The sequence below is a fragment of the Momordica charantia genome (genome assembly GCF_013281855.1).
Source record: "Momordica charantia cultivar OHB3-1 chromosome 4 unlocalized genomic scaffold, Mcharantia_2.0 BLBB01000004.1, whole genome shotgun sequence".
NCBI classification, from domain to species: Eukaryota; Viridiplantae; Streptophyta; class Magnoliopsida; order Cucurbitales; family Cucurbitaceae; genus Momordica; species Momordica charantia.
Window position 1 is genome coordinate 4,865,028 of NW_028275162.1, and position 22,820 is coordinate 4,887,847.

The 22,820-nt window shown below is 35.6% G+C and overlaps 2 protein-coding genes across 4 annotated transcripts; both read left to right on the forward strand.

Moving 5' to 3' along the window:
• Positions 1 to 5,366: 5,366 nt before the first annotated feature.
• Positions 5,367 to 8,067, forward strand: LOC111016644 (low-temperature-induced cysteine proteinase). Its single transcript, XM_022292103.2, has 5 exons — positions 5,367 to 6,061; positions 6,499 to 6,734; positions 6,818 to 6,958; positions 7,088 to 7,540; positions 7,672 to 8,067. Exons 1-5 carry the CDS (start codon positions 5,530 to 5,532, stop codon positions 7,768 to 7,770), a joined length of 1,461 nt encoding a protein of 486 aa, XP_022147795.1. The 5' UTR covers positions 5,367 to 5,529; the 3' UTR covers positions 7,771 to 8,067.
• A 7,462-nt stretch (positions 8,068 to 15,529) lies between these two features.
• PEN2 (PTEN 2) lies at positions 15,530 to 21,319 on the forward strand. 3 transcript variants are annotated; one of them, XM_022292067.2, is made up of 13 exons: positions 15,530 to 15,687; positions 16,310 to 16,863; positions 17,511 to 17,612; positions 17,700 to 17,756; positions 17,939 to 18,004; positions 18,429 to 18,605; positions 18,708 to 18,794; positions 18,880 to 18,944; positions 19,038 to 19,114; positions 19,356 to 19,402; positions 20,015 to 20,145; positions 20,286 to 20,355; positions 20,524 to 21,319. In XM_022292067.2, the coding sequence occupies exons 2-13, from the start codon at positions 16,405 to 16,407 to the stop codon at positions 21,040 to 21,042; spliced, it is 1,857 nt and encodes a 618-aa protein (XP_022147759.1). In that variant the 5' UTR covers positions 15,530 to 15,687; positions 16,310 to 16,404; the 3' UTR covers positions 21,043 to 21,319. The 3 variants fall into 3 exon arrangements, with proteins under 3 accessions (XP_022147759.1, XP_022147760.1, XP_087979329.1); XM_022292068.2 differs by having other exon boundaries at positions 15,548 to 15,687; positions 16,314 to 16,863; XM_088123203.1 differs by lacking the exon at positions 15,530 to 15,687 and adding an exon at positions 15,804 to 16,039.
• Positions 21,320 to 22,820: the final 1,501 nt, after the last annotated feature.

The following is a 22,820-nucleotide window of genomic DNA, read 5'->3' on the forward strand; positions in this document are numbered from 1 at the left end:
ACCTCCAGTGAACGCACAAAAAAAATTCAGCAACCTTCCATCTCCATTTTTGCTATAATATTATGTGACTTAACAATAAAATTGAGAAGGAAAAGATAAAAACTCGGCCACATTCAAAACTCTACCACCAAACTTATGAAAAGGAGAAAATTTAAGAGGATGATACTCGATTCGATTCTGTATTACTTACCATTGAACACTCCCAAGCGACAATACATATTATGATTGAAACTGGAATCCAAGAAATCTTGAAAAAAAAAGATTTTTGTTTGTTAAGTAGTGATTTTGTAACTGAAGGGCTTTATTTTATTTTTTAAAACATCCGTTTGTTTTTTAAAGGAGAACTTAACGGAAAGTTAACTAACCTACCAGAGAGAGGTTTAATTTAAACCACTATTTAAGTTGGAGGGTTTAATTTTTATCATTAAAAATTCGTGGGTGTATTTGCAACAACTATTATAGTTTAGGGGTGATTTTTGCAATTTACCCAAGAAAATACTATTAATACTAATAAATAAACATTATTTTTAAAATCTACTCAGTTTTAAATTTTTATTTTAAAAATCTATATATGTTTAGTTTTTAACTTTTGCCTATAATTTTAAAGTGTTTTCTACATGTGGATTACAAAAAACTAAAGTCTAAAAAAGAAAAAAAATTGGAGATAAAATGGTTGTTTATAATTATTTTCTTATAAAATGGAATGTCTGCGAGGGTTTTAGATATTTAATTATACATTAACATTGTTAATCCAAACTATTTAAATAAAAGAAATTATCACATATATATATATACACACACCTATCAGAATAAAGGAAAAATTCAAAGTGCTTTGACGGTTGAGCTATCATAGCTAAGGTAAAAAGACATTATTATATATTATCCTTCCAAATATTCTCCATGTTCATCTCACCACACCAGATATTCTCAACCACATTATATTATATATAACTTACTCTATATATATATATATTTTATCAAAGAAACATTGTATTAAAAAGAAACATGACCACTAAGGGTTACATCAAGAAAAGTGGTGACAATGCACCACAAACAAAAGTCACAAAGAATAACAACTATCTAAAAGGATAGACAAACGATTATTATATTTGGCCAATGAAACAGATTGTCTGTTCAAATGACTAGGAATATGAACAAATTTTAGTCCACTAAAACTTTCTCTAAAGTTACAACATTTTCAACCTCATTTAATGATTTCGGGGGAGATTCATCAATTAATTGAGGGATATTGTCCATCTCTATTTAGGACTTGAAGGGAAATAATTGCCTCAAAAGTTGCATTATCCTCTACCATGATAGGTAACGAAAGATTAGGCAAAGAAAACAATTTGGCTAAGAATGAACTTCCTCCTTTAACATCATTAAATGTTTTACAACTAAGAGAAAGAAATGTGAAAATAAAAGAAAATTATAAAAACATAATGAGTTGTCAAACATTTAAAGGCATTAAGGAGAAAGTTTCTCCTTAACTTTAAGAACGAGTTTTTTTCTTAAGCAAATTCCCCAAATCACGCTGGTCATGGATCTCGATACAATTAACACTAATAGCCTCCATAGATTCCAAAACTGGTGTTGAGTAGACGGCTGCCATACCTCCATCGTCACCCACTTTCTGCTCCATCATCTTTGTCTCTGAACCATAGAAGTTCTCTGAAGCAAAATGCAACGAATTGAGATCTCAGGCGGGAGCCCTCTCCAATTTTGTGCCTGGTAACTCTCCAAAATGCATCGGTGATGGAACCATGGACCATACATAATAATGTTGACTTTGATTTTGTCGGCAGCAACAACATTATCAGTATTCAACACGGAGATCCCCAACACCCGACCACCGCCCGCCATCATAGACACTAGCGGGAAAGAATGATCCTCTTCGAAAGTCGCCTCCACAACAACAAGAGAGATCCTTATAATATCTCGATCCATGCTATTTACTACTTGAAAAAAAAACCACGAAAAAACTATAACAAAGCATAGAGGAACACCATTTGAGAAAAGCTCATCAATAGGACTGAGGGAAAACTCACACCCTTCACGGGAGAAGAATGAGAGGAGGGGAGTCGGCCACTAGCCATCCCCTCCCCATTTTTTTCGCTCTCCTTTGAAAGAACTCAGTCTTTGGGATAGGATAATTGTACTCTTGTCTTGGGATTAACTTACCACCAGTGTTCCAAATGTCGGTCGACACTTCGACATGTAGGTCGACGGTTCGACATTGAAACGGACGAAAAAATTGTTTTTCCCCATATCAATGATATATTAAAATATCGCTGAAATGTCACGAAAATATCGACATCTGGACGATATTTACAAATATCGTCTAAAAAAAATTAAACTAAAAGCCACATGGCCTAAACGAAAATAGGAAGGGGAGGTGGTTTTATAGAGGCCCCCGTCCCTTTCCGATGTGGAAGTGGGACGGGAGGGAGGATTTTCTTTTCTTTCTTTTTATTTCTAATTTCTAATATTTCAATTTTCACTATTAAGTATTAACCTATTTTTATTCTAATTGAATTTTTTTTTCAATTTTTCTTTTCAAATTTAATTACAAAATTTTCAAATTCATAATTCAATTTCTAATAATTCAAATATAATCGTGGTAGGTACATAGGTTTATATATATCAATATTTCATGTCTCATTTATGTAATAAAGCACTATATTTGGTTATAAATGGTTACTTATCAATAAAACATAATTAAGCAACATTGAATTTCAATTTACTAATTCAAATTATTTTCATCAGTCTTCGTTATCTTATTCCGACATTTCTATCGACATCGTCATTTTTATAAATAAGTTACTCATATTTTTACATATGATGGTTAGGAGTGATCAATTGTAGCTTAACTAAACTACCATTAAAGTATTATTTACTAATTAAAATAATTTTTATTATTTTCCACAATTTCCATGATTTTTCCCCAAATATCCATCGACATCGACATGTCCATCAATATGTTCCGTAAAATCGGGACCTCGACATTTATATCGACATAGACATTTTGAACCTTGTTTATCACCATATTTGTTAAGCTACAACGCAGAAAGAAATAATAATAAAACTTACCACCACCTTCAATCTTAAAAAAAATCAAAAATCTTACTACCACATTTATTTTATGTCGTTTACTTTTATGGGATATAAAATATATTATATATTTAATTACAAATGTTGCCTATATGATTTTGGGATTAGTTTCAACCTAATTTTTATAGTTTAGTGCGATCACACAAATTGTCATTAATGACACTATTGAATGTTGGATTTAATTTTTTTTTTTTTTTTTTTTTGGCAATGGGATGTTTTATATTTGGTTGAATGTAATAGTTAACTGTAGTTAGGGTCAAAGAAGGAATAAAAAGTGTGAATCTTAAGAGAAAAAAAAAATGGAATGAATTGTGAGGTTTAATAAAACTTCCTATTGGGAATACTATAAACATATACAGCAAATTAACTTTTAAAACCATTTTATCTTAATTGAAATTAAGTTAAAATCATAAAAATTAAATTTGTAATTTAATTCACAATATCAATATAGCTCAACAACAAAAACATATACTTCTAATTTCCTATCAATCCAAATTGAATCTTTGATTCAAGATATTAAGGGCTTGTCTAGTTGGAAACTCAGATTTTTTTCAGATTCACTGAATCAAATGGATTCGTCGTTTTTTAAAATTATTTTCGGATTCTCTTATCCAAACGGTAGAAATTTTGAAAACAACTCCTTTATATTTTAGTGTTTTCATATTCAGAATTTGACAAGATGCAGAATTACATTAAAAAAAGATAAAAACTCATTTTAAGTTTGTTAAAATTAAAATTCTAAATTATATAACCCTTAGGATAATAATTATACAAAATAAATTAATTAATATAAATTTAGATTAAACTAAATATTTAATTTGCAACTACTCCTGATTTATAAATATATTACTAAACACACAGATGTAATTGTAATTTCATGGCTCACAAGCTTGCTGAAGACAGTCCTCTTTTTTCTCGTAGATATGGGGTTTTAGCTTTTGGATTGTGGATGATGTTTTTTAATTCTTTCTTTTTGTGAAATAAACTTTCTTTCCAAATAATAATAATAATATAAAAATAAATAAATAAATAACTCTATACCCCTTTATTTGTCTACTACGTAATTTTAACCTACATTTCTTTATTAAATATATTATAAATAAACGTGAGAAGTTACCTAATAAGTTTTATTTTACATGAATTTGCATACCTATTTTATTATTGTCCACTTTCAAGTATTTTATTTTATGCCTTAAATTTTATATAGAAAACTACCTTTAACCTTGGACGCTTGCAAACTGAAAACCTAAAATTTAAGTTACGTTTAGTATGCAATTTTTATTTTCAAATTCATTAAATCAAAATGAACTCAGTAAATATATTTTTAGCGGATTTATTTATTGAAAAGTATTTTCGAATTCTTTTAGGAGTGTAAGTGGGTCGATTCGACTCGATTTTGAAGCAAAATCGAATCCGAACCGGCTAAAAATGGTAAAATTATAGAATTCGGAATTGAACTAATAGATAATTCGGTTTATCGGTTCAGTTTGACGGGTTAATCGATTAGACTATTTTTATTTACCCTCTTGCTGATGACGATGCCGGCCACTCGAAGTACTGGGGAGACAATGAAGGGAGTTGGAGAGAGACCTTCTTGCGGTTGCCAGTGCCGACTACTTGGAGCCGAGGGAGACGATAGAGGGAGTTAGAGACGGAGAAGCAGTTTTGTTGTTTTCAATTTCTACTATAAAAGGTGTGTTTGTGAGTGATGATAAAATTAATGATTTTAATCAAAGAGATTTAAGCTTAATTGATTTTCCAAACATGATCCATTGGAGTGATTTTGGAATGACAAAAGTGATTTTTAGCAATTTACTCACAAACGAATAAAACCTACTAATACTTTATTAGATACAAAAAGAAAAAAAAAATTTCAAAAACTCTAACCAAAATTTTAAAACTTTCTAATAACTGTTTTTATATGAGTATAATTGAGTTGATTAAGATAACAGTAAATATTAGAAAATTTTTAATGGTGTAAGTTTCAATCATCTCTATGATTTGAACTAGGATTTTTTTTTAATAATTTAGTTCGTTAAGATATCAGTAAATATTATAAAAATTTTAATGGTGTAAGTTTGAACCACCCCTGATTTGAACTAGAAAATTTTTAAGATAATTTAATTGGTTAAAAACTAATGTATATTTGTTTTTTTTAAAAAAGGGAAGCTAAATTTGGTATGGAACTGTTGGAACATTAAATTTCATCCCAAATATTGAGAGGCAGAGAAATGGGTCCAAGGCCTGTGGCCTGTCGTCCACCCCATGACGGCGAAAAGTGGCGTTTCATTTCAAACAGATTCGAACTTCCAAATATTCCCTGCAATTTCGGGGCTTCTTTTGCCAATCCCATCTCTCCTTCTCAAATTCCCCTATTTAATTCACAAATTCCTCTGATTTCTCCAATACCCATCGAACATGGCGATCTTCTCCTCTTTCTCCTTCCCCATTCTCGCTTCTCTTGCCCTCTTCCTCTGTTTCCTCTCGTTTTCTTCGGCTTCCGATTCCTCCAGCTTCTCCATCATCGACGAAAACGCCAAACACCACCTGGGTTTCCCCGACATTGCCGGTTCTGATGCCGGAACTCCCCCTCTGCGAACCCAGGAGCAGGTTGCGGCTTTGTACAAGTCGTGGCTGGTCAAGCATGGCAAGGCTTACAACGCGCTTGGCGAGAGGGAGAGGCGCTTTGAGATCTTCAAGGATAATTTGAGGTTCATCGATGAACATAATCGGGAGCCGCGGAGTTACACGCTTGGATTGACCCGTTTCGCCGATCTCACCAATGAGGAGTATCGGGCCAGGTTTTTGGGCGGCCGATTCTCCCCCAAGCCGCGTCCTTCCGCCGCCAAGAACGGTAGGTATGCGAGTTCGCTCGGCGGTGATCTGCCGGAGCATGTCGATTGGAGGGAGAAGGGCGCTGTTACGGCGGTTAAAGATCAAGGGCAGTGTGGTGAGTTTTTTGTTTTTTGAATTGTTCCGACGAAAACGATGGCTGGATTCTGTGTTTTCTTTTCGTTTTCTAATTTGGTCTTTGGATCCTTTGACTGTTTGGATTGATGCTAATTTTCCCAGAAAATTTATTAGGAGATCCTTATTTATCGGAAAAAAAGGATTGAAATAGACATTGGATATCGTCTTGCCCTGATTATAATCTGTATTCCGTTCGATTAATGCCCTTTTGATCGAAATAGCTTCGGCCAATCTTTGCCGATCAAATCAGAAAACTCATGGGAACTTTTCCGGGAAAATCTTGTTTTCCAAGAAATCTTTTAGATTGGAGGATTGTTTTAAACAATGGCTTTTCTACACCAGAATCTAGTTCTCTATGCATTGCTTGTACAGATTTTCATTGGTGATTAATTTAACTGGATTATTTCTTAAATGAAGGGAGCTGTTGGGCGTTCTCAACGATCGCTGCAGTGGAAGGAATAAACCAAATCGTCACCGGCGAGCTGATCTCTCTTTCGGAGCAGGAACTTGTGGACTGTGATAAATCATATAACATGGGATGCAATGGTGGTCTTATGGACTATGCTTTCCAATTCATCGTAGACAATGGTGGCATTGACACTGAGGAAGATTACCCTTACAAGGGTCGTGATGGTGTTTGTGATCCCAACCGGGTTGGTCTCGAACTGGTTCATTCGATTCATTTATCGTACCTGGTATCCTAATTTGACTTGGTTGCTAATGTTTTTGTCCACAGAGAAATGCTAATGTTGTAACCATAGATGGATATGAAGATGTTCCTGAGAATGATGAGGGCGCCTTGAAAAAGGCTGTGGCAAGTCAACCTGTTAGCGTTGCCATTGAAGCTGGGGGCAGGGCCTTTCAACTTTACCAATCGGTAATAAGAGCTTTGAACAACTTCTGAACTTTGTTTTGGCTAGCTGTTTCGAATGCTTATTCGAGCATATTCTGTTGTGTGCGTGTTTTGAAAGACAATCTGTGTTGTGTTTATCTATGCATCATTCAGGGAGTTTTCACTGGACGATGCGGAACCGACCTGGATCACGGTGTTGTCGCAGTTGGATACGGTACAGAAAATGGTTTAGACTATTGGATTGTGAGGAATTCCTGGGGCAAAAACTGGGGAGAGAATGGTTATATCAGGTTGGAGAGAAATGTGGCCAACATTACCACAGGCAAATGTGGCATAGCAATAGAGCCTTCATACCCCGTCAAGACAGGAAAGAACCCTCCGAAACCTGCTCCCTCGCCGCCATCACCTGTCAAGCCCCCGACCGAATGCGACGATTACTACTCGTGCCCTGAAGGAACTACTTGTTGCTGTATCTATCAGTATGGAAGTACCTGCTTTGGTTGGGGATGCTGCCCGCTCGAGTCTGCAACCTGCTGTGACGATCAGTACAGCTGCTGCCCCCGCGAATATCCCGTCTGCGACCTTGCCGAGGGAACTTGCCGTATGGTAAGTCACTCAAATGTTGTTCTAACCAAATGCTCATGAGATTCAAACTGTTTCTTGTCCAGTAAACTCATCCAAATTCATATCACATGATGTTACATTGAGAATCTGACCATTGTAAATGGATGAAACAGAGTAAGGGCAGCTTGATAGGAGTCAGTCTGCTGAAGCGCCTTCCTGCCAAACATAAGGGGGTTGTCCAGAAGCTCGGAAAGATGATCATCGGTTCTTGAGAGGCCTGCGATTCTCATCGTGGCCATCGGAGGGTTCGACCATTAGAGCACAGGATGGCAATACGGAAAGCTATGGAAGAAGAAGCTCGATGAGACCCCCATGTAGTTATCTCTGCTCTGGTGGGGGATTATATTTACCTTTGACATTATTGAACTCTGATTTGGTGTTATTCCTATTGCTTTTGAACAGTTATAATGACTTTGTACATTAAATCTCCTCCAAGAGATAACTTGTAACAAACTCCTCTCATTTGATTTGAATATAAAGGTTGGAAAAAACACATTTGTTCTCATTAATTCCTAATCTAATGATTTAGAATTTATCGGATAGAAATTTAGTGTTTATAATTTTTAAACACATTTATCTCTCACCGAATCTACTTATATACGAAAAGGACTAAATTATTATATGACCAAATGTGTATTTTAATATAATTTTTTTCAAAGGACATGTTGTTGATCCGTACAAGGGATATCAAGGTTTTTTTTTCCTTCTTTTATTTGTTCTTAAATATCTTTATTGCATCTTGGATTGGCTGGGAAGATTCGAGTTTATTATTTTAAAATATTAGTTTAGATTTAAAAGTGTCGTTAAAATTCAAATAATGAATGAGATCCATTTTTATATGTTTTGAGTTTTAAGTGACCATATTTAAATTTAATAACAACTAAAATCTGTTATATTTTTTCTATATTAATGAGAAATTTGAAATCTGTTATTTTTTTTAGTACAACATTGTGGGGGCGGAGGTTCGAACTCATGACTTTCTGGTTATAGGTGCCTAAATCATTTGAGCTATGCTCGGTTTAACTCGATTTGGTACTTAAATGGTCATTCATGTCTTTAAAATAAAAAAAAAAGATTATTCATGAATGTTAATTTGAACCTAACTTAGTAAATAAATTCAGGTTTCTTAATTTTCATTAAAATAATGATTTAGTCAACTTTAAAAAGTAACCATTTAATCTTTGAATAAAATGGTTAGTTGTATGGGTTGATTTAACCTAAGTTGGGTTCAAATCAATTTAGGGATTTTTTTAAAAAATTAGAAAGAATTGATGGATTCTCTCTTCCTCGCCACCGACCCGTTGCTCTCTTTCGCGTTTCCTTTCTTAAATCTTTGCTGCTTTAATCTCTGTAGTGTCGACCCTTTGTTTGTTTTACTTGCCTTTCACATTCTGTGCTCTTGATTTTCTTCCTTAGGCTCTTGTTCTTGTTCATTTTCAGTTGTATTTAATCTCACACAGTCATTATTTGGACAGAATGTTGGTGTTGCAATTTCGTTATGTTTCGACTAACTATTTTCTGCTACTTCATGTTTCGGAGTAGTTGTTGTTCGTCGCTAGGTCTACTACATGAACTCAATTTGGTTCTAATGCCTTGTTGACTCACTAGCATTACGTTTTTAAAATGATAAGGTAACTATTAGAGGTTTATATTGTTTATTTAGCAAGTTTGTTAATTGGGAGTTATTGTGTTATTCTTGTATTATTTAAATACACTTCTCATGTACAGATATTTGGTGAAATGAATGAGAAGAGATTTTTTACAACTAGTATCAGAGCTTTCTCGCTTTGCATGCCCTTTTCTTTGACATCTGGCCTCCATTTCTTTTCCTTTGAGGACAGCCGTCTCTTTCATCTTCTTTTTCACCTTCGTCTCCATGGCACCTGTAATCCCACCGATTTCGGTTCATTCTGAACCTTCAATTGATCCTCCTTCCACTGATTCACCTGAAATTTTGACTGCTTCACTTCCTTCTGTAATCGAAGCTGTTTCAAACCCATATTATCTGCATCATACTGATAATACTGGTATTGTTCTAGTGAATCAAGTCTTAACGGAGGAAAATTACAATTCGTGGAGCCGATCGATGTTGATTGCCCTTTCAGTCAAGAACAAGTTAGGTTTTATCGATGGAACTATTGTTCGTCCGACGGGTGATCTTCTACTGGCTTGGATCCGCAATAACCATGTGGTTATTGCATGGATTTTGAATTCCGTCTCCAAAGATATTTCGGCTAGTATTTTGTTCTCTGAATCCGCTCGAGATATTTGGCTAGATCTTAAAGAACGTTTTCAGAAGAGTAATGGTCCTTGAATTTTTCAACTCAAGCGTGATCTCGCCACACTCACTCAAGAACAGCAATCTGTAAGTCTCTATTTCACTAAATTGAAGACTTCTTGGGATGAGTTACAACAATTTAGGCCAATTTGTACCTGCAATTGTCTTTGTAGTGGTGCCAAGGAAGCTGCTGCTTTTCTTCAATTGGAATATATGATGACATTTCTCATGGGACTCAATGAATCATATGCTTCAACTCGTGCTCAGATCCTTTTATTGGATCCTCCGCCTTCTGTCAATAAGGCTTTTTCGTTGGTGCGGCAAGAAGAACAACAGCGCGCGATTTCAATTTCTGCTACTCCTGTTGTTCATTCTTCGTTTGCCATGGCAACCCAACATTCTACTACCAATTCTGCTTCGAAGAACAGTTCTTTGAAAACTCGAGGCAAGGATCGCCCTGTTTGTTCTCATTGTGGACTTTATTGGTCATACTGTTGACCGTTGCTATAAGCTGCACGGCTATCCACCGGGCTATCGCAATGGTGCCTCGCGTTCTTCGTCATCTGGAGCACAGTCTGCTACTTCTACTTCCAATTCAAAGAAGGCTATTGATTCCTCTGCCATGGCTGTATCTCACACAACCACTGATGTTGTGAACCAATGTCAGCAGCTTATCCAATTGTTACAATCGCAGATTTCGGTCGGCAAGTTGTCCTCTGATGCTGATGCTTCTGCTTCTCATACAGCAGGTACTCTTATTCAGCCTTGGATAATTTATTTCGGTGCTTCAACACATATATGCTGCTCCAGGAAATTATTTGCTGATTTGCATAAGATCTCTCCTGTTAGTGTGAATCTGCCAAATAAATCTCGATTTGTGGTTGATTATTCGGGTTTCATACGCATATCTGATGATCTTGTGCTTCATGGCGTATTGTACATTCCTGAATTTCATTTCAACCTAGTCTCCGTCAGCATGTTATTGAGAGATATGCCCTCATTATGTGTGGAATTCTCCAACTCTTATTGCATCCTTCAGGACAAGTCCATTTCGAAGATGATTGGCAGGGGTAGTTTGCATCGTGGCCTCTACATTCTTGACTGCCCATCGGTTTGCTCGCCTACTACACATTCTGTTTGTGTATCTGCATCTCTACATAGTTCTTTTGATGTTTGGCATAATCGATTTGGTCATCCATCTCCTAGTAGATTGCATGTTCTTAAGGATGTTTTACCCATTGATGATTGTTCTTTGAAGAATTCTGCTGTTGATTCTTGTAATGTTTGTCCGTTGGCCAAACAAAAACGTTTATCATTCAATTCAAATAATCATGTGTCTGATCACCCTTTTGACCTTATACATGTTGACATTTGGGGGCCTCTTGCTCATGCTACATATTCTGGGTATCATTTCTTTCTGACAATTGTTGATGATTGTAGTCGTTATACGTGGTTGTTTATGTTGCGTCACAAGTCTGATGCTCTCACTGTTATTCCTCGATTTTTCTCCTATGTTGAGACTCAGTTTGGTACTTGTATTAAGGCTTTTAGATCAGACAATGCCCCTGAATTATCATTCAAAGAGTATTTTCTTTCTAAGGGAGTAGTGCATCAGTTTTCTTGTGTAGAGAGACCTCAACAGAATTCGGTTGTTGAGCGCAAGCACCAGCATCTCCTGAATGTTGCTCGGGCTTTGTATTTTCAGTCTCGGGTTCCTATCAAATTTTGGGGGGAATGTGTTCTCACAGCAGCTTATCTTATCAATAGAACTCCTTCTCCTGTCCTTGCGTGACAGTCTCCTTTCCACGTTTTGTTTCAGTTTGCTCCAGATTATTCTCTGCTTCGCGTATTTGGTTCTTTATGCTATGCATCCACTTTGAATGCTCGTCGAACCAAATTTGAACCTCGAGCTCGACCTGCTGTTTTTCTAGGCTATCCCCCTGGCATGAAGGGATACAAGCTATATGATATTCAGGAGAAACGTTTTTTTATATCACGAGATGTGGTGTTTCATGAAACCAAGTTTCCTTTTCTGACCACTCCAGATTGTGATATTGAGTTGGACCCTTTTCCTGATTTGGTTCTTCCTAATGTTGTGGATTTTCATACTGAAATGTCAATTGGTCATCCAGAGTCTTCTGTTGTCACTCAGCATCCTCTTGGTGTAGACTTTGAACATCACTCTTCGGTTTTAGGAGATCATTCCACTATGGTTGAACCACCACAGGTCGGTTCCACTTTGGTTCATAATAATGAGGTTATTTCTATTCCTGTACAGCAGCCTATTGATACATCTTTACAGTCCTCTGTTGATCCATCAAATTTGGTCCCTCGACGTTCTACTCGAACCACAAAACTGCCTTCTTATTTGCGTGACTTTCATTGCAGTCTCTTGGCTCAATAACCTTCACCTATTACATATACTAAGCATCCCTTGGAGCAGTATGTTTCTTACTCCAAGCTTTCATCTGCTTATTCTACCTACATTTTGAATGTTTCTACGTCTTACGAGCCTCAATTTTATCATCAAGCTGTTGAATTTGCTCATTGGCGTGATGCCATGAATGTTGAATTACAAGCTATGAATGATAATAATACTTGGACTGTTGTATCTTTGCCTCAACATCGTCATTCAGTTGGATGTCGTTGGATTTATAAGATTAAACATCGTTCAGATGGTTCCATTGAGCGGTATAAAGCTCGTTTAGTAGCCAAGGGGTATACTCAACAGGAAGGTCTTGATTTTATCGAAACGTTCTCTCCTGTTGCTAAAATGGTTACTGTCAAGGTGCTCCTTACCCTTGCTGTTTCCAAGTCTTGGCCGTTAATACAATTGGACGTTAATAACACATTCTTACATGACGATCTTGTTGAAGAAGTTTATATGGATTTACCGCTTGGCTATCATCCTTCCAATCATATTGTTTGTCCTAAGGGGGAGCGTTTGGTGTGTCGCTTGAACAAGTCCATCTATGGTTTGAAGCAAGCCTCTCGCCAATGGTTTGCTAAGTTCTCCATGGCTTTGATAAGCCTCGGTTTTCAGCAATCAAAGTCTGATTACTCCTTATTTACTCGTGGTACTGGAGTTTCTTTTGTGACTCTTCTAGTTTATGTCGATGACATTGTTATCACAGGTGTTGATATTTCTATTATTCGGTCTTTACAGCTTTTACTTCACGACCGCTTTCGCCTTAAAGACCTTGGATCTTTGAAATATTTTCTTGGTCTTGAGGTTGCTAGAAGTTCTAAAGGGATTTAATTGTCTCAACGACATTACACTTTGACTCTGTTAGAAGAATTTGGTCTCCTTGGGTGCAAGCCAACTGCTGTTCCTATGGACCCTTCTACTACTCTTCGGCTATCTGATTCGGATCTTCTTCATGATCCTACTGTCTATCGCCGGCTTATTGGCAAGTTATTGTATCTCACAATATCTCGTCCTGATATAACTTATGCGGTCCATAAACTCAGTCAGTTTGTTTCTAAACCGTGCAAATCTCATTTGGCTGCTGCTTTCTATTTGCTACGGTATTTAAAAGGCTCCCCGGACAAGGTGTGTTTTTATCTGCTTCTTCTTCCTTTAAACTAAGAGCTTTTGCTGATGCCGACTGGGGTTCTTGCCCCGATACTCGTCGATCTACCACTGGTTTTTGTGTCTTCATGGGCACATCTTTAGCCTCTTGGAAATCGAAGAAGCAGATTACCATCTCGAGGTCCTCTGTTGAGGCCGAATACAGAGCTTTAGCTGCTGTTTCTTGTGAATTGTTATGGTTATCTCATCTACTTACTGATCTTCAATTTGATTTCACATTACCTGCCTTAGTTTTTTGTGACAATCAGGCAGCAATACATCTTGCAACCAATCCCGTCTTTCATGAACGGACAAAACACATTGAGTTGGACTGTTATTTCGTTCGTGATCGAGTCCAAGATGGTTTCCTGCGTTTGCTTCCGATTCGGTCTGCTGCACAACTTGCTGATGGTTTTACAAAACCTCTTTCTTCTGTAATTTTTCGATCTCTTATGTCCAAGATGAGCCTTGTTAATATTTACTGCCCATCTTGAGGGGGAGTATTAGAGGTTTATATTGTTTATTTAGCAAGTTTGTTAATTGGGAGTTATTCTGTTATTCTTGTATTATTTAAATACACTTCTCATGTACAGATATTTGGTGAGATGAATGAGAAGAGATGTTTTACAACTAAAAGTAACGACCTTGTAAAAAAGGCAGACGAAGCCGATAGAGTGCTGAAAGGGTGGGGAGGTGGGGGAATGGATCTAAGGTTTTGGGGTGTTCACAAGAATTGGTCTAACCAAAAATTGCTCCAAGTCAAACACGTTTAATTTTGGAGTTCTGGTTGAGTCATCAAAAAAGAAAGTCTTATAGGTTGTAACTATCGATTCTTTTTAAGTCTTTTCATGTCAGTGGTGTGAAATCCTATCGCTATCGTTGTTCATTCTTTCCCATCACTATATCAATATCTCATTCTTTGTTATCCCTATATTATTTCTCTACTATTACTGTATCCATATCGCTCACGTTATTATCAATCTCACTTTTCATTTTCATTCTTATCGTTCGAATTGAAAGTCAAGCTCAATTCTTATGGAGGAAGGGAAGACATGATTTAGTTATTTGTAAATTCGAAATATTTTGTAATTGTGATTTTTTTTTAATTGAAAAGCCCATGATGCTAATTTCTTCCTAACGAAATCTAACATTTTTTTAAAAAAACTTTCTATTGAACAAAAAATTGGAATTAACTAAAAGAAAATCTTGATGAGGCATCCAATGACTGAACACCTCAAACTATTGTGACCATGGTGACCAGTGAATAAGATGGTTATGATGGCAATTAAAACTAGTGTTTTTCGGGAGAAAAGAAAGGAACGGTTAAATATATAATTTCACATGTGACTGATAGTAACAAAATGTTAGAATAACAAGTTTTTCAAAAAGCGGTAAATCTCATTTAAGCTTTCCAATTTAGGTCATTTAGTACAATTTCCTCTAGATTTTCATTCTTTCTCCTTTTAAAAATAAGCCTGGAATCAATTTGAACCAAATCGACCTATATAACTAGCCATTTAATTTTGGTATATATAGATCCAAGTTGGTAGTCACATCAAAATTTTGTTAACTCTTATCCTATTTTTTAATGGGAGGGACTAAATCATTATCAATTTAAAAGTTTATAGACTAAACTGTTACTTTTGGAAGTTCACAAATTAAATTGCGGTGGAACTAAAGATACTTTTAACTGTAAATTGTTTATTATCATCTAAATAATCGTTTATCAACTCCAACAAGTGTTGTTGAAGTTAAAGAAGGAAGGGAGCAACATTTTGGGAGAAAATAAAAGAAAAAGAAAATGAGGATTCCTTACAAATCTACATGACGATATTAAATTGTAACATAAAAACAATAAATGGAAAATAACTGTAAGAAAATAACTGAAAAGCCTAAAAAAGGACAAAAAAACAAAAGGAAAGAGAAACCGTGAATTGGAATTATAACGCCAAGGCGGGCAGCGGCGAATCTGGGTCAAAGTTATCCATGGCTGAAAATAACAGTCATCTAATCCAACGGTCATAATTGTACGAGCACACGAATCGCCCTGCACCGTCCCATTTCCCGATGATCTACTGGGCCAAATCGTGGCCACACGATCAGTTGACTGAGCGACCATGTCGAAAACGAAATGACGCTTACACCCATACCTTCAAAACCACGGCGATTTTCACCGCTCGAGCTTTCTCTGTTCCCCTTCCCACGTTCGAAACCCTAAATCCTGAGAATTTTCGCTCCCTTTCTCGCTTGGATTATTCAGCTACCGTTGTTTTTCTCTGGGTAAGATTGCGCCCTCTCTGCTGGACTCTAATGGGTTCATTTCAGTATTTACTTATTCACTCCTGAGAGTGTTTTGATTGGTTGGATCTTGAGATGACGTTGTATAATTGATGGGTTCTTGCCGTGTTCTTTATTTCTCTATCAATTCTGTCTCTACTTTTCTGCTCGCTTAGTTTGTGTCCTTGAAGAATTTGCCAGAAATGAAGCAACGGAAGCATGGCCATTGTGGCGAAGGCTGATGCTTAATAATGGTGTCGAGAATTATTTTTCTTCCTGCTGAGAAAAGCAGTGCTTTCTCAGACTTTTTTTCTGAGGGAGCACGGAAATAACTGTTTTTCGATGGGAAATTTCTGTATGTGTAGTTTGGATTTCTTTTGGTCTGTTTGTACTTTTGGATCATGATGATAGCGGTAACATAGCTTAGTCGTGGTATCTCTTTTTCTTTCTGAAAACAATTTAGATAGCTTTATGGCATTTATATGTTTATTGCATATTTCTTTCTCTTTTATTTGTAGGGGATTTTTCCTTTGGCACCATTAAAGTAATCATTTTGAGATGTATCAAACCTTTGAAAACTCAAAATGCTTCTTTTGTCTTCTCTGTTCTTATGCTGATTTTTCAGGCAGCTCCAAGACTTAGATTCTTCTGGGGGATACTGCTTATGTGGGGTTCTTGACGCTATCTTCAGTGTTCATCTGCCACGTCTCTAGTCATATAATGGATCCAAACCCTACTGATTCCCCAACACCACCTACTGCTAATTCCTCAGAAACTAAACCTCTAGATGTGCAGCCTCAGGCTCAGGCTCAGGCTCAGGCTACTGCTACCTCTGGAATGGATAATGTAGCACGTGATGCACCATCTAAGCTATCTCCTACTGGCATAACTTCATGGGCCAAAAGCTTGAAAATTTCTCAACCGCAGTCAGCTTCACAAGATGGCTCGACTGAAAATGCTGGGAAGTCAGCTTTTGCTCGTTTTACAAGTGGCTTAAGCTTCAACTTATCTCCAAAATCTCCTGCACCTAATGATTCCTCTGATGGAACTTCTAAACCTACGCAACCTAGTTTTATGGGATCAATTACAAGAGGGTTGGTTGATTCTTCAAAGAGTGCTGTAAAGGCTGTACAAGTCAAAGCGCGTCATGCTGTCTCCCAAAATAAGCGAAGATACCAGGTTTGTCGTCCATACTATCAGCTTCTTTTTATGTGACCATGCTGTAAGTTGTTACAGCTAAATATATATGTGATGGATTTCACCAAGCTATCATTGAAAGGAAAAATGAAACAATAAAAAAGAGCAGCAGATAATTATGTATTTATATATATATATATATATACTGTTTTCTTGCGTTATGAAAGAGTGAGATTTATACTTCGTTTGGCTAATCCTAATTTTTCTTTTAGAATCAGAGGGAGATAACTTTTATATTTCCAGTCTTTGTGAATTGATGATATGATTGCATAAAGTTCGTCTTTACTTGCATTTTGGCATGTTTAAATTTCTCGATGCCAGCAGTTATGTCTATTGGAATAAGATCAGCTGTTATATGTCAAATAGCATTTATGAAATCAGTATTCAACAACTGTGTATGTAAATTGTAATCTGTAGACTTATTATACATACACATATCTCATTTTTCTGTTTTTTCTATCAGTGAATATGGGTAATGGGATAACTAGCAGCATGCTCTTTTGATACAAAATATGATATAATATGTGGAGATTACCATTAGTTTTGGTTAAACTATTCCCTTCATCGATACGTGTTTGGTTTTTTTTTCCTAATTATATATTATTATTATTTTCTTGCTCTTGTTCCAGGAAGGTGGATTTGATTTAGATATGACTTATATTACCGAAAATATCATTGCTATGGGTTTCCCTGCTGGTGACTTGAGCTCAGGGTTTTTCGGATATGTTGAGGTTGTTCATCTTTATTCATGTTTTTTGACTTGACTTGGATTATTTTCGTTATGATTTATATTCTAATACTCGTGAGTTGTGATGCAGGGTTTCTACAGGAACCATATGGAAGAAGTCATTAAGTTCTTTGAAACACATCACAAAGTATGATGGATTTGTCCCTGATATGAATTTTCACTTTTTTTAATTTTCTTAAAGACATGTCATGCTTTAGTACTGTTTGGAATTCGATTCTGTCATCTGATTTCCATCTTTCCATGATTGACATGTATTGTAGATTTGCACTTTCATGTTCTCATTTCTTGTATTCCCATTTTTATCTACAGGGAAAATACAAAGTATATAATCTTTGTTCCGAGAGGCTATATGATGCGTCATTATTTGAAGGAAAGGTTTGTGACGATTTCTTATTCCCATTAATATTCTGGGTTTTTGGTGGGGGGTGGGGGTTTACGAATTATTTTAACAAGTAAACTTTATGAACAATTATAAGCAGTAGAATAAAGTTTGTTGGAAATGAGGCCTACTAATTGAAGTTCTGGTAGAGGTTCTTAACCAAAAAACAGTTCCCATGATGGTTGAAATTATAATGTATGATTAAAATTGTGTTCTTTGCTTTAACATACATTAAAGTAGTTTGCATGCTGCAAGCTGGTCCAGCCAGTTGTTGGCTTTCAAGAAGACCATTTTTAATATATTTTCAATCAGACACATCTTTGGGGATTTTTTTTAGACTGTTCTCTAGATTATTTGTTTTTTTTTTAGACTAGTTAGGTGAAAAGTTGACATGTATGGTATTCTGAGATCTTTCTTCAGGTGGCTTGTTTTCCATTTGATGACCATAACTGTCCTCCAGTTCAACTGATAATATCATTTTGTCAAAGTGCTTATTCATGGCTGAAGGATGATATTGAAAACGTAGTGGTTGTGCATTGCAAGGCAGGAATGGCCAGAACAGGCTTGATGATTTCCAGTCTTCTTCTATATCTGAAGGTTCGGATTTGTTGTGTATTTCTGAAAATTTGAGGAAGTTTAAAAATTAATTTTCTTCCCTATTTTTTTGTCATTTTTCTTGATTTTCACCCTCTGTTGCAGTTCTTTCCTACTGCTGAAGAATCCATTGAATACTATAACCAGAGAAGGTGTTTTGATGGCAAAGGCCTGATTTTACCAAGTCAGATTGTAAGTGAAACATTACCTTCAGAAGGTTTTGTAGTCTTCTCATTTGTCAAAAGCTTCTAAAATAGAATATTTTCTATCTTTCTAGAGGTATGTCAAATATTTTGAGCGTATTTTAACATACTTCAATGGAGAAAATCCTCCCGGCCGTAGGTATTATTCTTTCTTATAACTCTAATTCCATTTCATTTTCAACTTCTTTTGTATCACTTTATAGTTAGCACGGTTACATTAAATTTTCTGCAGGTGTGTCCTTCGAGGATTTCGTCTCCACAGGTGTCCATATTGGATCAGGCCTTCTATTACTGTATCCGACCATAACGGTATATCTCCAAATTCTCCTTTCAGCCAAGGAGTTTAACGTTCAGATTAATAATTTTTGTTGTCATATTTGTCCTTGACTTATTTTTCTTTTGTTTTGTTTTGCTATGTTTGTCACTTTTATGATTCATTATGATTTTAGATCTCCCTTTTAAGCATAGATTTCAAAGATCACTGGTCTTCAGCATATCTAGTTTCCAAATAATGCTAATAATCTGCTCTAATGCTTTCCCAAATTGGCAGGTGTTCTTTTTTCCACTAAAACACATTCAAGAACCAAGAGTCTCTCGGTAAGTGTTTTATTATTTTTTAAAGTAGGGTTCAAAGGATGTCCTCAGTTGCATAAGTAATTGCTACAGTCTAAGATTTTGTAAGAATATTCAATGTTTTTTCTAGATCTATCTAGCAGTCAAGTTCTATATTTTTAAATACAGATATTCATTGAATTCCCATAACTTCTTTCTTGGGACAATATTTGAATGACTTTTGTGACTTGTAACGTGAGGCCAGGCAGAGACTTAAAATCTTATGTCTCATGGATGTGCGATATATTGACTAGAATAGTAATGTGCATTTATTTCTTTTGTTGTTCTTTTAAGATTTAAAAGACCGGCTGTACTAGATTCTATAAGTGATCATTGTAAGGATGATGATGAAAATGAAATTTTAGAATTTTTATTTAAGGAAGTGAATACTCATGGTTGCGTGCTACTATGTAATAACAATAATTATTGCTGTGGTGGTAATACATTGTTCTCTATTTTTGTGTTTTTATGAAAATCATTTTTATATTTTACATGAGATGGATGCCTCACATTGTCTCGAGACTTACACTTCGCCTCTTCAGAAGAAAGTCTCAATATCTAATGATTTCATTTCACTAACGTAGTTTATATCTGTAGCCAGAAGATTTTTGGTTTACTGCACCAAAGAAGGGGATAATGGTCTTCGCCTTGCCTGGGGAGCCTGGTCTTGCTGAGTTGTGTGGGGACTTCAAGGTTCATTTCCACGACCGCCAAGGCGATTTCTATTGGTATATGATCTGAATTCCGATCCCTGGAACTCAGCTTCTTGGTTTATTATTTTTTTATTTTTCTATTATTATTATTTTTTAAATGTAATTATGTAGTGTATTGACATTAGTTGGGTTTACCTGATCTATTTTATTTTCAGTTGGCTAAACACAACCATGACCGAAAACCGAAAAATGCTCTACACCAATGATCTTGATGGGTTTGACAAGGTGAGTACTGAAGATTTTGTCCCCGATCAATGTTTTGGTTGTAGATGTTTAAAACTGTTTGTTTCCTTGTGCACGAGATACAGCGACCCCCTCCCAATATTTACATTTGTTTGGAGTCATGGCTGCTTGTTCAACATTCTAAAGAATATCTCACTTGGCTTTCTGTAGAGGAAACTGCCTTCCCCTGGATTTCAGGTGGAGGTTGTTCTAGTAGATACATCACCCAATGTCGACAACACCACGAAGAAGTCGGATGAAAGCTCAGGCTCGAAACCTTCTGCAGTTGACGGGAGCGAAGTTTCTCAGAACCAAAACAGAAAATCAGGTACTCATGATAAAGATGATGTATTTTCTGATAGTGAATCAGAAGGTGGCTCTTCAAAGAGCAAGAAGGAGGCAGTTGAAGGTTCAGGGACCGAAGGATCTGCTGTCAAGACGGCATCTAAATCTCAAACAAGTGGGAGTTCATCGAACGATGTTGCAAGTTTATCACACGCAACGAAGCAAGTTTCCCTGGGAGATGGTGGAGTCAAACAGACTGCTCCTGCCAGCGACCGAAAAGGAGATGGTATTGGAAGATCTGATTCCCTCCAAGATGTTCCAAACTCAGAAAGTGAATTCAAGGCAATGGCAGCTGATGCTTCTGTATTTACATTTGGCGATGATGAAGACTACGAGAGTGAGTAAATGGTAAGGCGGTACGGTATCATCGCCTTGAGCCACAGGCCGCCCTCTGTACATAAAAACCGTGTGTGGCTTCTGAAGCTGCAGGTCGAACCTTAAGATTCATTCATTTGGGTTGTAAATTCAAAGTCTGTCTCAGTGTCTGGTTTATTAATGAATTGAGATAGCATGAAAGTGGAAAGCATCTCAAGAAAAAGAAAGAAAAACAAAAAGAAGAATATTAAGTTGGTTTTGAAGATAATACTGTTCTATAATGTTCAATAAATGTTGGTTCAGAATACTATTTGTGGCATTGTTTCTCGAGTCGTCCATTTGCTTGAAATTTGCTGAATCAGTCTGGCTTTTCTTGTAGAGTTCATTTGGCCATGGTGGGTCTTAGAAAGTGGATTAATTGTTTTTGCCATTTGTTATTTGTTCGAAAGTTTTAATGGGTGATGTATTTCATTTTAGTTTTTGGTCCTAGTTTCAATTTGGTTTTTTTATTATTAGAAAGAATTAGGCCACATAAAAAAGAAAAATGAGCCATAGTTCAAGGACAAGGAACTATCACTATCTCAAAGGAGGATGGTTACCTTATTACCATAATTGTATAACTCAAAAAAAAAAAAAATCTCAATGTAGAAATTTGGAAGAGAATTTAGAATATTTCCTCTATTATGAAATCTAACTTCGTTAGTTATTGTATTCAATTAGTTGCTATAATTACAAGTTTTTTTTTGGTACTGCTATAATTACAACAAACTATATATAATTTAGGGTTTAATTGTTACCATTTTAATAATTAAAGGATAAAGTTATATCATAAAATTTATTTCGGTAAAATTTAATTGCCACCCCTATATAAATTTGGAGTAATGATTCAAATTAAATGTTTGTAATTGTCAATGGTAACAATCCCACTGGCTTATTTTTGTATTTTACCAACAAAAATATGAAAAAAGGAAGAAAATACCCTCTTCCTAAAAGATCAAAACTATTATTTTGCGTCCACCTAAGCTTATTTCAACGGTTAAAACATTTACTTCGTTCCTTGAATTTGAAGTCTCGAATCCTCACTTTATATTTGTTGTATTAAAAAATAATTAATAAAATTATTATGTCATAGAATTGTTGCTGCAATGCAATTTTTCGATGATATTTTTTCTTCCCTGTCTGTCGAGCTCTGTGTGATTCTTGAAGGTGTTCATCAAGAGAGACATTTGGTATATTTGGTTTAAAGAACCAAAAGTCAGCCAATGGTTTTGGTTATTAAATTTATTGAAACTATTAATTGTACAAGTCAACTTGTTCATCCTATTCCTGTCTAATTATTGAAGTTTCATATTAATTTTATAATTAAAAAATATAAATATCCGATTTGATTTGGTCTTGGTAATGTGACATTAAAAAATAATATTCATTGAATTGGGTAACATCAGCATCGAGTTTGACTTTCTCAAATATATATACATATATACAAACATATATATAATATATATCGAGTTTGATACTATCTTTTTCCTTTTTTTTAATGCATAAAATACAACAATGCCACAAGAAGTCAATTCCAATTTAATTAAATTAAGGTCACACATTTTAAAATTCAACTTGCAAGATTTTTAAAACGTATGGTGGAAAATAGTATTGTTGTAAAATTCTTTTTAGTTTCGTAACGTTAGTCTTGATAGCAACCAACCAAACATAAATCCCAATCAAATCCTATAAATAGCTAAGGATCAGTACAAATGTTATATTTGTTAAATAGTTAAATATTCAATATATGAATTAAATCTACCAAACCT